General features: G+C 35.4%; 1 protein-coding gene across 2 annotated transcripts in view; it reads right to left on the bottom strand.

Moving 5' to 3' along the window:
* Positions 1 to 18,450, bottom strand: part of AP3B1 (adaptor-related protein complex 3, beta 1 subunit) — a 318,221-nt gene that overhangs the window by 88,668 nt on the left and 211,103 nt on the right. For both annotated transcript variants that reach the window (XM_011959213.1, XM_011959211.1), the window contains exon 21: positions 9,301 to 9,373. In XM_011959213.1, coding sequence (XP_011814603.1) covers positions 9,301 to 9,373 — 73 coding nt within the window. The remainder of the gene's footprint in view (positions 1 to 9,300; positions 9,374 to 18,450) is intronic.

Genomic DNA, 18,450 nt, shown 5'->3' with positions numbered 1-18,450 from the left:
TTAATAAATGTATGACAATTCTATTTAACATCTTGATTTAGTCAAGTTATTATCAAGTCATGGCAGTTATTAGTCTTAGCTTTCAAAACATAATGGTAAATCCTATAACAAAATAAAGATATAAATATCTTGAGTAATAGTTTGTGAAAATTTTTTCACATAACATTATCACTAACATTTATCAACCAGTAATCTCCCTGAAAAGGTAAAGAAGCATTTTTTTCCCCCCAGACTATCAAAAGAATAACAATCGCTTCCAAGAGAATGCTCCAGTGGAATTAGAAGTCTTGAAAGATGTTTAAATCCTATATCTATTTTATTCTCTACTCTAATTCGGGGTCCAGGCTACCTAATTCCCTTGTAATTATACTTTTTCAACAAAAGCTATGTGCGAGATGGAAATGTTTGACTGATTCTAAAACTGCTATATACTTGAGAACTGATACTGTAAGTTTGGAATCTAAAAATCCAAGTCTGATCATGTTACTTCCCTGCTTAAGACTCTTTGAAAGCTCGTAACCGCCTACAAGATAAAAGCCCGACTCCTCAATTAAGTTCACAAAGTCCTCTACGGTCTGCCCCAGTCCTGTCTAACAGCACTTCCTGTGATAACAGAAATGTTCTACATCTAATAAAGTGGCCACTAGCCACATATGTCTAACATCTTCTTGATATGTGGCTAGTATGACTAAATAAATGCATTTTAAATTTTGATTAATTTAAGTAATTACATGTGGCTTGTGGACACCATACTGGACTATTCAGGTCCAGCTTATCTCCAATTTCAGCAGTGTTATGCGCTAGCTCTGTGGGATAATAGTTCCCAAGATCTTGTTCTATGTGTTGGAGCCTTTTATATTCTACTCTGTTTGCCTACTTCTCTGCCTTGCCCATCTTGCAACTTTGATCTGGCAAGCTACCCTTTAAAAGGAAAACACTCTCTGGCTCACCTGCAAACAGCTTATATGTGCCTTCTTTGCTCCACAGATATACTTGGACAAACCTCTATAACTGTACTTCTCATGTAATACAAATTTGTGTCTTTATATGTTTGCATTTCTGCTAGTCTGTGTGAACAGACAATAACATTAATTTTTGGTGCTTCTAAACCATTTGAATAAAATACATTAAAATGTGGTCAAGTTTTAGCTTCCAACAAGTTCTCACTCCAAAATACTATTCTAAAGGGAATAACATTTACTTAATTTGACATTTTTTATTTTTATTTTTGGAGATAGGGTCTTGCTCTGTTGCCCAGGCTGGAGTAAAGTGGTGCAATCCCTTCCTGGGCCCAAGCAATCTCAGCCTCCTAAGTACCTGCATGCCACCACACCCAGCGTTTTTTTTTTTTAAAGAGATAGGGTCTTCCCATGTTGCCCAGGCTGGTCTCTAACTCCTAGGCTAAGGCAATCCTCCTACTTTGGCCTCCCAAACTGCTGGGATTACAGGTGTGTGCCATGACACCCAGCTACGACAGTAATTTTCAAAGCATCTTTTTCTCATTTCAGTCTCACAATATCCAGTGAACAAAGCAGAACAAATATTAATCCATAAAGTTAACAACAAATATTTCTTCTGCAAGGTAGCAAGTGAGAGACAAAAAAGTTCAAGATCCTTAAGTAACAAAACCTAATTAAGAAAAACAGATACACATATCTGAAAAAAAAATTAAAAAGAAACAATACAGTCCGTAAATGATATGGCCAAAGAAGAAAAAATTCAAAGGAAACACTAAATAAAATCTCAACATACATAATTAAAAAAGCAGCCTGGAGGTTGGATGGGGAGGTAGTGGAGCTCTTGGTCTTCCCCATGCTCACTTAGTACGGCTGAAGCACAGCTTCAAACTCCCAGGCTTCCTTAGACCCACACTGAAAACCCCTGTAGAGTTAGTAAATGTCACAGAGTCGGGGGAAAACAAGGATCACTGGAGATGGAGTGGAAGAGGAGGCTTCATGAATAGGAGAGAATGAAGTCCAATTTTTAAGTAAGGGTGGGATTTGAGTAAGAGGAAAGAAAGAAGCCAGTTAATTGTTGGATAACAGAATGCTATAAACAAAGGCTGGGAGGTGGGAAATTGAAAAACTAAGGGGACTAGACTTATCCTATTGACCACGGAGAACAGTCAAAAATCGATCAAACAGAGGAGTGACAATGAATATGGTCCTGCAGGATGGTCAATCAGACGGTAGTACAATGCACAGACTGAAGGCAGGGTTGGGAGTATGGAAGAATTTACAATAGTTTAGGAATGAAGTGAGGCAATGGCAATCTGAAGGCTTAGAAAGAGCATTTAATATTGAAGACACTGGAAACTGAGCCACAGGGAGACTAATATTGACAAGGTCATTAAAAAAGTGAATGGTAGAACCACTATAGAATTAGAAACTGCTTCTTCTAACTTGGATCATAATATGTTGCTTTCCCATGCAACAAGTAACTTTTCAGGTAAGTTCCAAATGCATGTTTGTTCATTCCTTTGTACACCTGTCTACCCATCCACCCACCATCCATCCTTTTAAAATATTAGAATGCCCATGTAAGCAATAAAAAACTGAATAAGAAACAGCCTCTGATTTCAATGGTGGCTTGGCTAAATACTACCAAGAGACAAGAGAAGAAAATTCACACCACAAGCAAGTTCTGCTCTTTTTTTTAAAAAAAGGATGGGTTTTGATATCATTTCAGAAGATGTGTGCTCTGGTATTAAAGAGATGATTATGCATCTGTTTGCAGGTATGGCGAGATGAAAGTTGGCACTGAAAGCTTATCCTAAAGTGAATTCTGAGGCTAGTTGACTGTGCTGAAGTATTTCATTAGTAATGTGTAAAAACAAAGTGACTCTATAGGGTTTTAAAAAAAATGTCATAGTATACAAGTTAAAATGAAGTATCATGTCCACCTGTCAAATTAGAAAAGGTAATTTTAAAATACAAAATCTAGCATTGGTGAAGGTATAAGGAATATAGCACACTCATATTGATACTGTGTAAGCTGGTACAAGCTTTCTGAAAGGCAATTTTATTTACTTATTTTTGAGAAGGAGTTTATCTGTCTCCCAGGCTGGAGTGGACTGGCATAATTACAGCTCAGTGCAGCCTTGAATTTCTGGACTCAAGTGATCCTCTTGCCTCAGTCTCCTGAGTAGCTAGTATTACAGGTGTATGCCACCATGCCCCGCTTATTTTTCTATCTTTTTGTAGAGACAGGAGTCTCACTTTGTTGTCCAGGCTTGTCTCAAACTCCCAGCTTCAAGCAATCCTCCTGTCTCAGCCTCCCATGTAGCTGGGATTACAGGCATGAGCCACCATGCCAAGCCTAGAAGTCAATTTTGGACAAACAAATTCCTCAAAGTATTTGTTCCAGCAATACTACTCCTGGAAATTTATCTTAAGGAAACCGTTACAGAGATATTGAAATATATATTTACAACGATGAATGTTACTTCACTAATTATGATAGCAAAAAAATGGAAACCAGCTAAATTCCCAACAATAGTAAATCTGTTAAACAGAATTTGTTATAACAGGATAAAGGACAACCATGCAGTTATAAAGAACGTAGGTTTTGTTTTTTTTTTGGAAACAGGGTCTTGCTCTGTCACTTAGGCTGGAGTGCGATGGCACAATCACAGCTCACCACAGCCTTGACCTCCTGGGCTGAAGCAATCCTCCTGCCTTGGCCTCCAAAGTGCTAGATTATAGACATGAGCCACCACACTGGCTAAGAACATGTACTTTAAACAGAGGAGAAAGCAAGTGATAAAACAGTTTCTCAGTACAATCCAATTTGGAGGGGGGATTTGCATATGAAGAGAATCTAAACTGATATGTCAGAATGTTAACCTGGGGTGTTTGGATTACAAGTTAATTTTATTTTCTTCTTTTTGTTTTAAAAACTTTCTATAAAATATCTTCTTTTCTAAAAGTAGATCTAATATAATAATTATTCAACTATTCTTCTGATCAAAGCATTGCCTTAAGATTTAAGAATAAGAAAAACTGAATATATAATGGCTTAATATGTTGTTATTTAATATGTAATTTGCTGTATCATCTGTATCATTGGCATCATCAGCACCAGCATCATTACTAACCCCAGTAACGCCCATCATGTGTCAGGCACAGTTCTAAATGCTTTTACATATATCAACTCATTTCATCCTTTGAGAATTAAATGACTCCCAAAAGTATTTATACCATCTCAATTTTATAGACAAAGCAGCTAAAGCATGGAGAGGTTAAGTAAATTGCCCAAGATGACAGAACTAGTGAGTAACAGAGCTGGGATTGAAACTCGGACAGCTTGCTCCACTGTCCTCTCAGCGACTCCACTCTACTGCGTTGACCACAATTCACTCAACAATGTGGTATCACATATCATAAGGCTTATTTGAAGTATGATTATTGGTGGCTGACAGAGATTTTTTAAATACTTCACCATCACTTGTACTAACAATGTAATGACATAGGTTTACATTTCCTATAAAAGAACACTAGAATATGATGACTGATTTATGATTGTCCTACTGAGAGCACATGGTACGGGGCCCTCAAATATATTGTAATTTCCAGGAATATAAAATATGCCTCAAACATAGAAAGCATATTGATATCTCTAAGTCTAACAAAAGACTGTTAGGTCATATATTATCCTAGAACAAATATTTTTCTCATGTATTGTTAACTGACTCCCACGAAAGAGAGTCATATAACTTAATGATCTAAAGAAACTGTAGAAGTTTTACAGTCTTTAAAAAAAATTACAAATGAATAAAAAGAGACACAAAGAAACTACTAAACTGATTAAAAGCATAGGACTAATCCCTGTGCTCATGATAACATCCCCTCAACAGATACAATAGGGGAAATAGTAAGAGAAATAACCAAATTACTTTGTAATAGAGTCAGTCTATTACTAGGGTTGCTGCCTTAGAGACAGACAATCATTAATTCTGACAGTAGCAAGCTCTTTCCCTCCTCCACACCTTTATTCTGCCTAGTATACCCTCCCCTCATGCCTCCAACTGCTTGACTAATGCTTTTTTCTTTTTTTGAGATGGAGCATCGCTCTGTCACCCAGGCTGGAGTGCAGTCGCGCGATCTTTGCTCACTGGAACCTCTGCCTTTCAGGTTTAAGCAATTCTCCTGCCACAACCTCCCAAGTAACTGGGATTACAGGCGTGCGCCACGACACCTGCCTAATTTTTGTATTTTTAGTAGAGATGGGGTTTCACCATGTTGGCCAGGCTGGTATCAATCTCTTGGCCTCAGGTGATGTGCCCGCCTAGGCTCCCCAAAGTGCTGGTTTTGCAGGTGTAAGCTACCATGCTCAGCCAACTGATGCTTTCTTAAACTCAACTCAAAAGTTAAATTTTGATACTGCTAGGTGGATTAGGTACCTTGATACTGAACAGTATTTTGTGCATTTCTCCTCATTTCATCTATAATGAGGCAATCTAATTGCCAATTTATCTGTTTTTCCCATTACACTTTGAGCGTTCCTTGGGTAGGGACAATATTGTATTCATTTAGAAATCTCCAGTATGTAGCAGATTATAAAGATCATAGCAAGTACTCAATTAACATTTCCTGAATGAAGAAATGAATAAATTCAGTACTTGCAGTCTTCCTGGTATGTACTGTGTACCTACCAAACAACCTGTGTGGATTATGATGTGCCTCTTAGATAAAACACAGGGAATGTGTCTGGCCTTCTTTCAAGATTAATCTAATTCTCACAGTTGAGAACTAAAGCCACTGGAGAGTAACATTGTAGTGTCTGGGCAACAAACTGCATGCCATGGGCAATGGAAAACTACTGTAGGCTAATAGGAGGCATATAATGAAGTCGGCACTCTGCTTGTCTTTAAGCTCAGATCATGGTTCTTCCACAAGGATTTTGTAGTTTTTAAATTTGGGGTTAATGAAAACCCTAAAGAGGGGTTTTCATCTCCCTCTTTGTTTCTTCACTATACTATGAATCTCTGTTTTCTCTCATATACTATAGTTGCTTGTCCAGGTATCTGTGTCTCTGACTAGATTTTAGTTTTTGGAAGGGAATGACTAAATTCTATTTATCTATTACAGTACCTACCAAAGTACCTTGCACTTAGCAAACGATCCAGAAAACGTAGGCTGAACTGACTTGTTAACAAGAGTTTCAAGTGTCATTTCTGACAAATGCAGGACTATGAAAGATTTTTAAAGAAAGGAGCATTTCGGTATTAAAACCAAGGAGAAGTACTACATCCTATATTGAGTCAAAAAATGTAGGTTGGGATCAAAGTTCCCTTAAAAATTCAAAAAAACTTTCATATCAGTTCTTAAAAACTTGATTTTTTAAAAAAGTTTGTGTCTCAACATATAAAAATATACTTTTTATAGAATGGAACTATAACAATTATATCATTTTATAGGTTTTCCTTTTTTTACCATAGTTGCCAGGAAATCCAACGTTGAATATAAGAAGAAAAAGTTGTAATTAGTACACTCTAGTTCTTGTAACATTTACTCTTAGTTCCTTTTTAAATGTACTTTACTGTTATTCTTTTATAATTTTAAACTTTAAAATTGTGAAGGTTACAAACATACATATGTAAGATATTCAAATGTCACAGAAAGATACAAAACATAAAATGAAAGTCTTGGCCTGGCGCAGTGGCTCAAGCCTGTAATCCCAGCACTTTGGGAGGCCGAGACGGGCGGATCACGAGGTCAGGAGATCGAGACCATCCTGGCTAACACGTTGAACCCCGTCTCTACTAAAAATACAAAAAACTAGCCGGGTGAGGTGGCAGGCCCCTGTAGTCCCAGCTACTCGGGAGGCTGAGGCAGGAGAATGGCGTAAACCCGGGAGGTGGAGCTTGCAGTGAGCCGAGATCCGGCCACTGCACTCCAACCTGGGCGACAGAGAGAGGCTCTGTCTCAAAAAAAAAAAAAAAAAAAAAAATGAAAGTCTTATTCTTGTCTGTTTCCAGGTTAGTCCTACATCACAAGGACACCGGAGCTAACCACTGAACAATGCCACAATGAAATTTTTATATATGCATTTATATGTATTATTAATTCAAGAAATATTTACTGGGTGCCCACTGACTGGCAGGAGCCACTCTGTACACTAGAAATAGCAGTAAGCAAGACAGACAGAGATTCTGTCCTCATGGACCTTATATCTTAGTCAGGAGAAAGAGACAATAATCAAGTACCAAAATTTTAAGGTAATGTCAGATAGTGAAAAATGCCATGAAGACAAGAATAACAGGTGAAGGTTTGTGCTATGGTCTGAGTATTTGTGTCCCTCCAAAATTCATATTGAAACCTAATCCAGACTCTGGTGGGGCCTTTAATAGGTAATTAGGTTATGGGGGTTCTACCCTCATGAATGGGCTTGGTGCCCTTATAAAAGAGATATAAGGGATAGTGTTTCTTCCTTCTGTCACATGAGGAAACAGAAGTCACTATCTTTGAAGCAGAGCTAGCCCTCACCAATTATCAAATATGCTGGCACTTTGATCTTGGACATCCCAGCCTCCAGAACTACGAATAATTAATTTCTGCTGTTTACAAATTATCCAGTCTAAGGTATTTTGTTATGCCAGCTCAAAGGGACCAAGACAGTGTGTAAGAGTAGGTGACTTCTGAGTTGGGGAAGTAAGGATCAGCCTGCCAAATCTGGGGGAATTGTTCTCAGCAGGGGAACAGCAGCAGAAAGGCCCTTGACAGAAATGAGCCTGGTATGTGTGATAAATGCATAAAAACGAAGTAGGATGAAATGTGGATAAGAAGCAGAGAGGGATCAGATCATTCACAGTCTGAGAAACCTGGGAAAGGAGTATGGGCTTTCATCTAAATGCAAAATTAAGCCATTAAATTCAAGGGTTTAAAATAAGAAAGAAATAAGATCTGATTTTATCAGTAGTTTATCAGTAGGATAAATTTCTGGAAAAGAACCGCTATGTCGGCAGGGTGTGGTGGATCATGCCTGTAATCCCAGCACTTTGGGAGGCCGAGGCAGGCGGATCACGAGGTCAGGAGATCGAGAGCATCCTGGCTAACACAGTGAAACCCCGTCTCTACTAAAAATACAAAAAATCAGATGGGCGTGATGTGGCACGTGCCTGCAGTCCCAGCTACTCAGGAGGCTGAGGCAGGAGAATTGCCTGAACTCGGAAGGCTGAGGTTGCAGTTAGCCGAGGTAGTGCCACTGCACTCCAGCCTGGGCAACAAAGTGAGATTCCGTCTCAGCGGGTGGGGAGAACAGCTACGTGAAAGGATATGTGCAATTTAAGTTTTGATAGATATTGCTAAAATGACTCCAAAGAGCTGTACCTATTTATATTCCTATCAAAAACATGTACATCTGTTTCTCCAAACCTTAGCAACACTGGATGTTACCAAACCTCAAAATCTTAGCTAATATGTAAAACATGATTCAAATTTAACTCCATTTTTATTTTTAGTTTCTCTGTTATTTCTCTGTATTATATATTTTAATTTCTCAATATTAAGTATATGCCATGGCTATTGGGGACAGGGCAGGTAAACAATATAAACAGAACACATCTATGACAGAATGAGATAATCTAAAACGTAACTCACTCCCAGCACAGAAAAACTCTATCAAAAAATGACAGTAGTTTAATATTCATGAAATCTCACTTCTTGTTACTCTTCTCCTAGCGCAACAGTACCACTATCTCTCTCTCACAATGCAGGAGGATTTAACGGGAGGTGATAAATATATATACATCTCTGCACACTTGGGTGAATATATTTGTAGGATTCTGAATTCTTAAGATTTGCTGAGACAAAGATTTTTTGCAGGTAAAAGACTGATAGGTGTAGCGAAACTGGCCTCCAAAAGCTTTGTAACCTATTTTCCATTGCTACTAAAATTGTGCCAAGTGGAAGATGGTGATGTCCTTTCCATTTCCTTAATCCTCTACCTCCTTAAGTTAGATGTGTCAATCCCCATAATCCACATTTCACAATGTAGAAGTTATAAGATATGGATGACTATTTAACAAAACACATATAAATTACTAAAGCAAAAGATTTTACATGAATTTTGTATACTTTTATTTGGCCATCTCTATTTGTTCATGTGATAATGAAGTGATCTGCTGAATAGATGAAATAAACAAATACCACTGATTTCCAAAACTTTCCTGCATTATTCATCTATAAGTCTTACACAATAAATATTGATATATTTTGGGACATGTAAATAAAAGGTACTATACAAATAAAAAATACTCTTACTAAACACAGAAGAAATATTTTAATTTATAATACTTACAATCATCCAAATCAAGAAGTGAAACATCTTTGGTAAGAGGAGTTCTACCTTGTTTTGTTTTCTTTTCTTTCTCCTATAAAATAACAAATATTTCATTTATCATATGTTCTGTTTCAAAAATCTGTGTAGTCCATAATATTCCAAAACATTTTTTTTCTCTGCTTAGTGGTATCAACAAATTGAACTTCTGTATGGTTATACAAAATGTTTTCCTGAATCAACATTTGTCTCAACTAGCATAAAGTATTTCTTACCCACTATGCAAACTCTTATTTTAAACTATTTTGTGTTTAAAAATTATAAATGACAGAAGAAAATTTAAAGGTATATAATTATTTTATAACTTGACAACTTCTTGCTAACATAAAAACGTAAAGTGGCTCTTTGGTAGAGAGTCCACAAATATTCTTGAAAATAACTTCCGAACAGGTTTACTTAAGAAAAAGAAATACTCAATATATGTGGAGCTCAGAGATTTTTGATGGGCTTGTGATAGGTCAGCCTTTTCTGATACAGTTTGTGACAGGCATTGTACTAGATATTTTATGTTTCTATACTATGTTGTATCAAACTTCTTTGCCAAAGATATTCATTAAAATCTATAAATGACATTCCCAGGCTCTTTCTTTTTAGAGTTGAAAGGACTCACTCACTTGCTCTACTGTTTTGTAGACAAAATAAATATTTCAAAACATATCTGCATATAATTAGCGCTTCCCCCAGCAGATATTTGCTTATTTGGTCTACTGTACTTACAAAATGTATATATCCATGAACTAGAATACAGTGCCCCTAAGCCTGAACTGTTGACAGTTTGGTTAGAGATTGAGAAAAAATTTGTAAATCTTTTAAAAAGAAAATTGTATTAATTAAGTGCATTACAAACAACTAAAGGCCAACAAAGAGTAGGGCGTTAAATACAATTGGGTCAAAGTTTATCTTTCTAATCTATACTATTTTTTACATTAAATTTTCTCAAATCACAGACCAAAACTAAAGTTTCTACTAAAATGTTTTTGTTTATTTCATCATTCATTCATTCATTCAATAGGTATGTATAGAATTTTAAATATATATTCGATTCTGTGCCAAGCAATGGAAATAACAGCCAAGACAGATACAGTGCTGCCTTCAAGTAACTTATAATCAACCAAAATTCTATAGCTTATTGTTAATGTGCTAATAAATATTTTCAAAGTATTCATTTAGCCACAAGAAGGTACCACTGAAGCAAAATATATTTTATCACCATTTAAAGTTTACACAGTGTTAGAGCTCCTACAACAGTGCACATACATGAACAAAAGCATTACATAAAATTATACATAGGTAACATCTTAAAATAATTTAAATTTCACTTGCTTTTTCCCTTATGCCAATACTCAGAAACTTCAAGGACCACATAATAATATACATTATTAATACACTTAAAAAGGCACTAATTTTCTTCTTCAAAGTAATTATTTTTATCACTGAACACTCCAAATCATCTAGTTAAGTTTTAATTTTCATTCCTTATTGAAAAACGAAAGAAATAGTATTTGCCTCTCTCTCCACTTCTCAAATGAGTAAACAATGTCTAAGATGGGGAAAAAAATAGAAGCAATGTTAGTTCTGAAGCTAAAATTTAAAAGTCGCAAGTAAATGAAAACAAGTGCCGAATGAAAATGCCGTCTCAACTAGAATATCATTCCTGTGAAGAAAGAACATGTAACAAAAAGAGCATATCATCATGTGACTTATCAAAATGCTATGCTGAGCACAATGGGTGTAGCTTCCTATAAGCTACAATGGTGCATGACTGTCTTTATGGAACTGTAACCTCCCCACCTGAAAAATTAGAAACCTATCAAATCAAGATAAAGTTAAAGCTGAAGGCAAGTCTATACCTTATTTTCTACTTCACAGCCAAGAGTGTGTAACAATATCTATTAAATACTTATCAGGTCACATATAACACAGAACAGAGCTGCATGTGAAACTGGCATAATCTCTTATTAGAGGCCTAGAACAGAAAGAAAAAAGGCTTTCAAAAGGACAGAATTTCATTGACTTTCTGAGAACAGCAAATAACCAGTGACTGAAATACAACATTAGCAATAGATAATGGTCATTTCTACTGAATTGAAAAACCCTTGCATTCTGAATCAAGGCTATAAAATGCTTCATGATGTGTTTGGTATTCCTCTTATATTAGATTTCATTTTTCATTTTAAAAAATCCATAGTAAGTTCAAAACATTTTCATACTTAAAGGCTCTACTATAAAAATAAAATTCTGAATTCTAAACAAAGAAGTTAAGAGCTCTATTCCATCAAACATTTCTCCATTTGCAATTCATCTTGGTAATAGAGACAGAACCTGGGTAAATGCATATAGGACTTGAGGCAGGAGATTTTTCTTGCTCAATGCATAATTCATGTGCTCCGCCTGCAAAGTGTGTAAAATGAGAATTTCACACCGCAGCATGAGCCATGGAGCTGCAGAGAAAAGGCAGATGAAATCATATTTTACTCTGCGATTTTATTTCTTACCCTCCCAATATTTATACAAAACCATCATTGACAAACCAAACACATTGACAGATCACCCACTGTTTCCATTGTGTTAGTACTTGAGAAGAGATCAGGCAGAAAGATAGACAATTTGTTTTTGTATATTTTTTTAAATAGAGGATTAGGTTTTTAACAGCTGAGTGACTGTATTAGACTTTTATAAGGACAACAGTAACTGATCTTAGAATCTCAGCACAAAAAATGCCTAGTTTTCAATTCATCATCCTCAAATCTCCATTTTGTTTCTATGGTATTCAATTATACACCCCAACACATCAACATTTTCAAAACGCAATACAAAGTCACAGGGTTAAAAAAACTGTTTTCTATTTAATGTATTTCATTTCAAATAATAAATAAAAGATCCTGGAAATACTTATTAACCTCCAAATAATACAAACAAAAATATGTAACAATGTACCTGAAAAGATTTTTTAATGTATTATGCACGTTCATTTTCATGCTGATTAAAAAAAAAGGCAAGTAACAAAAAAGACCTGACACGACAAGTATCAAATATGCATCCTAAGAAGAAACCACTGTAAAGAGGTTTGAAAGTTGAAACTGTAAACTAGGATAAGCAGTATGTAAAGTTTGTCAAAGCCATACTGTGCTTTGAAATCAACAAGAAATCAAAGCTAATTTGTAGCCTCACAGGACAAGATATTTGCATGAAATATTTTCAGTTAGAATTATCAACCAAGGATAACTTCATGACTTTCTTTCATTCAAGTTAACTGACAAATATGATTTCAAAAATCTGAGGCTCACACTTAAACTTATACTTTTAAACCAAAGTACACTGCTGGTAAATTGAGACTTCTTTATGAGTTAAAAAGAAGTGTAGCCCACTAAAACCCATCTTTCCTATTAGAGTGCGCCTACTTCAATAGGAAAGCCTGCTTAATCCAAATCCACTTCATTTTAAAGGTCTCAAGTGCAACTGAATAACATGTTTATTTTAGAGAACTTAAAATATAAATGAAATTGGGAAAGACATAAACTGAGAGGCAAGGCTTTGCAATATAACAGTAAAACCCAATATTCTCCAATATTTATAGAAGTTATATAATTGCAACGTACAAAAATAGTTGTAAAAACATAATTAAAACTTGTGTATTTTTCAAACAGAACATAACACCAGTCAAAAAATAGTTCCTTTCACTCTTATTCATGATTTATTTCACACCACACGCCAAATTTACTTTATCCCCAAGAATCTTTCAAATAAAAGAGCTTTATTTCCAAAATCTTTTATTAAGGTAAATCTTAATATTTACTGACATTCAGACACCAGTCACAATACTAGTGACTGATCCTTAGAGCACCTAAGAGATTCACTCAGTTTCTTTGCACCTCCCAAAAGGAATCAGCAAAGTTTTGAGACACAAATATAACCCGAGATAAAAATAACTGACAAGAGCAACTCAAACACTGCTAGGTATCTATAGTTGGTACTATTTTCTTCATAGCTAGTATGTACCTTAATCTTAGTTTTAATTCAAATACTGAAATGCTTTTAGTATTAAGTATTATTAAGTGCAAGTATATTAAATACTTTATATTTATTTCACATTGGTAGATTATTATGCTTCATATAGTTTATGTAATTAAAATGTTTATATATAAGGAAATTACATAAAATGTACTCACAATAAATTACAATCATAAAGTTTTTATCATTTTAATCATAGATTATCTAAATCTTTAGCAATTAGTACACAGACACTATAGATATAACTAGAATACTGCATCGTGAATAAGGTGCAAATAGTGGACTAACAACGTAGCTGAAATAACTATGGTGTGGAGGAGCACTCTAATATACTGGGTAGTTATAAGAACACTGAAGCCTAGGTTTCATGAAGGATAAAAATCCTGGGAATGTAAAAGCATCATTTTAAATAAATTTTTTCCCCATCTGTTCACATAATTTTAACTACAAGCAGAATATAACTTAATTATATTGGTCAAAAAGAGGATAAAGTGATATAAATGTGAATCTCTTCCTGATACAATGTGGTCTACATTACTGAGTTTTCTCTCCACTCTTTCACATAAAAAAATTTTTCCCTTTACATTGTGTAAAGTATGTGAAATCACATAAAATAAGGAACTACTAAAAGTAATTTTATTACAGGTGTTATTTGGAACAAAAGAATTACTTCATTGAAATGACTATACTAAAAATATTTCTCAATTAAATATATTTCAAAAAATAACACCTACACATAAAATACGCTTATCCATCAACATAATTATAACAACAAAATTTTCTCTGGTCATTACTGACAACATCTGACCTCAAATGAGGACATATTCCAATCAATAACACAAACAAACAAACATGGCACCTGAATGTGTGACTATAGTTTTGTGCCTCATGAATATGTTGGGGTATTTTAAGAACGTAAATAATCCCCTTGTGGTTCTCACCCTTTTGACTGTCCCACTCATATGAGTGATACCCCATCATCAGTAACATTTTTCATTCCTTGCAGCCATTCTCAACTAGGATAAGTGGAGGGTCACAGTGATATGAGGCTACTTTCTCCCTTGCTTTTATTTTCTGTAGTAAATGACGGAAAAAGAAAGAACAAAGGCATAGAAATAGGAAGGGATACAAAGTGTTAATAGAACCACAAATGTTCCACTGGGATTAGAATTTCGTGTGTGTGGCTGGGCACAGTTGCCGATGCCTGTAATCCCAGCACTTCAGGAGGCTGAGGTGGGTGGATCACTTGAGGCCAGGAGTTCGAGACCAGCCTGGGCAATATGGAGAAATCCATCTCTATTAAAAAATACAAAAAATTAGCCAAGCATGGTATTGCATGCCTGTAGTCCCAGCTACCCAGGCGGCTGAGGTGGGAGGATCATCTGAGACTCAGAGGTCGAGGCTGCAGAGAGCTGGGATCATGCCACTGCATTCCAGCTAGGGTGACAGAGCAAGACTCTGAAAAAAAAAAAAAAAAAAAGAAGAAGAAAGAAAAGAAAAGAAGGAGAAAGAGAGAAAGAAAGAAAGAGGAAAGAAAGAAGGAAAGAGACAAAGAGAAAGAAAGAGAAGAGAAAAGAAAAGGAAAAGAAAAGAAAAAAGAAAAGAAAAGAAAAGACAACAGGGTGGGTAGGGTTAAGACTAGGTAGGTTTGGGCAAGCTAGCCTGAGTTTACTGAACTCAAATAGCAAGGGGCCATCAGGCCAAGTGAATTTAATACCCATCTGGCAGTTGTATAGAAGGACTTGGGGTTGGGAAAGCATTGGTCAGAGGATAACCAATGGCAGTGGTCTATGCAGGTAATGAAAAGCTGATCTAGAATAATGGCAGTAGGGAAAGAAGAAACAGACATGAGAAATAACACACAGAACCTACAGGAGTTGGTAACTATCTAAATATACAGAATGACGGAGTAGTCAGAGATAATTCTGGGGCTTCAGATCTGGGAGAATGAAAAGAATGCTGGTGACAAATGGTAGAGCATGTCTTTTGATTGTATTCGGTTTGGAAACAATTAGGTTTCATTGTATTAGGTTAGCCTCAGAGAGGTCTAAAAATTTGGTATGAATTTGGGAAGAAAAGCTGAAACGTATTGTAAAGACTGAAAGACATTACCATGGAAGTAATTAACATAAATGTTTTAGCTGAAGCTATAGGAGTGAATTAAGTCTCACAACAGGACAAATTTAGAGGGAAAAAAAGAAGACTAAAGAAAAATTCATTCACATCAATTAATATCTCAAAAAACTAATGTGTACTAAGTACTAATTTGGGAGCAACGTTCACACTTGGGTGTCAGAAGCGGGTAAAAAGTGAAGCAACTGAAAGAATGAAAGGTCAAAAAAGTCAGAACAAAAGGGATGCAGAGACTTTTAAGTAGTAGGGGAACAGTCATACAAAAAGACCAAGAATAAGAGAAGGCTACTGGGTTTGGGGAAGGATCATAACTGCCTTTCCAGAGAGCAGTACGTGTAGGATAGAGTGGGAAATAACTGAGTTAAGAAGTACAAGATGCAGGATACGTAGATTATTTTTCTAAACTCACTCCCACTCATGTACACACACTCTGTCTTTTCCACTCCATGCTCCCTCTCTCTCTCTTTAAATGAGGAAAAAACCTGAATGCTACAGTTGGTAGAAAAGGAATGAATGGAGGAAGAGATTAAAGGTGCGAAGGAGACAGATGATTATGAACAAAACAAGACCAAAAGGAAGTAGGAGTTACCCTTGGGGAAGTGGATGCGAATCTTACACAGAGCTGCATTCAAAGGAAAAGTAGGGTAAATGGAGATTGTGAGTTAGAGAGTAGAGACACTGACCGTGGATGGCAGCTGTCTTCTAAGAGCGGTTAAGCTCACAGGCTGTAGGTAAGGGAACAGAATTAAACTTTGACTTACAACCTGAATAGTGTAAAAAGAGTGGAAAAAAAGCAGGATACTTAAGAGTTACCAAAAAATTTAGATTACTTTTAGCATTTGATGTTCTCCAATACTGTTGATCTTTTATGAAATTTTAAAAAATGTTAAAACTGTTGTTTTATAGTAATGTAGTGTGTTACATTGATCTTTCATATTTTATTTTTAACATAACACTTGAAAGAAGTAAGGTAGGTACTAGCATTTCTGCTTTACAGATGAGGAAACTGAAACAAAGATATTCTCTCCCAACAAGTAGAACACTATGCTTATCTCATAGGACTACCATAAAAATTAACTGTTCTGAAAGCCATATATTCAAGGTAACTCCTAGGTCACATTTTCATGCTCAGTGCCCTCAAAACACATTGTCTGGATGAAAAAAAAGAAAAGAAAGCATAAAAGTATAGATTTAGTTAGGCTGTAGATATAAGGCATATGAATTTTCAGCACTAACATATTGTCATGCTAAATTAAAGTAAAATACCCACCATCTGCCTTCATTACTCATAATTTAGAGCAGAAGCCACAACACTTGGCGCAACGAGGACTTTTCTACAGTTATAGTCGCCTATTATTAGAAAATAGATATACTCTGCAATTGCATGGTATATGACAAATTATTCAGAAAGAAATAGAAATAAATAAGTAGTTATGGTAGCTCCACGGTGGAGAATACCTATTCCAATTGCTAAACTAAAGCAAAAAATTCCACAGTCCTGTCTGCCTATTATAGATGGGAAAAGGCATTCTAATATAAATAAGCCACCTAAGGGAAACACATGAACACAAAACTATCAACAATGTGAGCGAAACCCAAATTTCTCAAAAGTCTTGGTTCACTGCAATAGTTTGAGTTGTTTTATACTGACATTTTATAGGAAAATATTTTTAACTATCAAGAGATTTAATCTGATCACTGAAAGTCTTTGACAAAGAAGAAACAAACAGAATCACTGACCTGGAGTGCCCCTGTGGCTTTTATCTTCTTTTGCTTTTTTCAGGGGGAGGAAAGAGTACAACACAACATGATGTTCAACCACTGTGGCTTTTTCATGGCATCCTAAAGCTCTGCTTCTAATACTACAGAGGAATTGAAGTCTATAATTTTTCAACTGTTACAAAACTTCCTAAGAATAACTTCCACCACTTGACACTCACTGATTTCTTGTACTGTCATTTTAAAAAAATACTTCTTACTCTGGGTTGTACTTACTGTCGATTTGTAACTCTCTTTATTTTCAATAACATTTTAAACTTTCTGGTAATTTGATGTAAGTACGAAATGAGACTACACCAAACTCACTATGTGATAAGTTTTTATATCAGGCCAGATTAATAAACCATAAAATTTCTTAAGATTTTATGTGAATTTTTTAAAAACAAAAATCTTAGGTTATTTTATATATAGACACAAGTTTAAAATATAAATTCTAAGTTTAAGATAGGTTTTAATATATGCAAGAAAATGTGAAATAAGGCTAGCCAATTTTAAAAACATTCTATAACAATAAATCTTTGGATGGAGGAGGGCAATTGTCCACTTCAATAAATTAATTTTCATCCTTGCCTACTCAGATAACATACTGAAGAAATTCAAGTTAACAGAACAAATAAACGAAAACAATATTGGATTAAGAAGAAACTGAACTGAATCAAAGGCAGAGTTTGGTCATATTTTCAACAAACAGAATAACAGTTATATATAAAACGACTATACTTGAAGTCTAGCATGAACATGGCCCATTTATAGGAAGGGGGTGATTATTAAAGACCAAAAATAATTATAATTAGGTGTGAATTCTATATTATTATTTTATTCTTTTAACTAGACCTGAAATCAGATACAATACATTTTACATTAACAACTACATTTTTGCAATTTATACTTTATTTTTTTCCTGCTAAGCAGGCAAAATTCAGGGTTACAAACGTTATTACCAAAAAGCATTATTATTTTATTATATAAGCGGCTTTTGCATTTGTTTTTAAATAAATGTCTACGCAAATTCTTACTAAAGAATGTATACTTTTGGCGGAGCAAGATGGCCGAATAGGAACAGCTCCAGTCTCCAACTCCCAGCACGAGCGGCACAGAAGACCAGTGATTTCTGCATTTTCAACTGAGGTACTGGGGTCATCTCACTAGGGAGTGCCGGACAATCGGTGCTGGTCAGCTGCTGCAGCC

This window comes from Colobus angolensis, unplaced genomic scaffold (assembly GCF_000951035.1).
Source record: "Colobus angolensis palliatus isolate OR3802 unplaced genomic scaffold, Cang.pa_1.0 Scaffold49, whole genome shotgun sequence".
Lineage (NCBI taxonomy): Eukaryota > Metazoa > Chordata > Mammalia > Primates > Cercopithecidae > Colobus > Colobus angolensis.
Note: the sequence above shows the minus strand (reverse complement) of the source record. Positions and strands in the feature narration are given on the sequence as shown.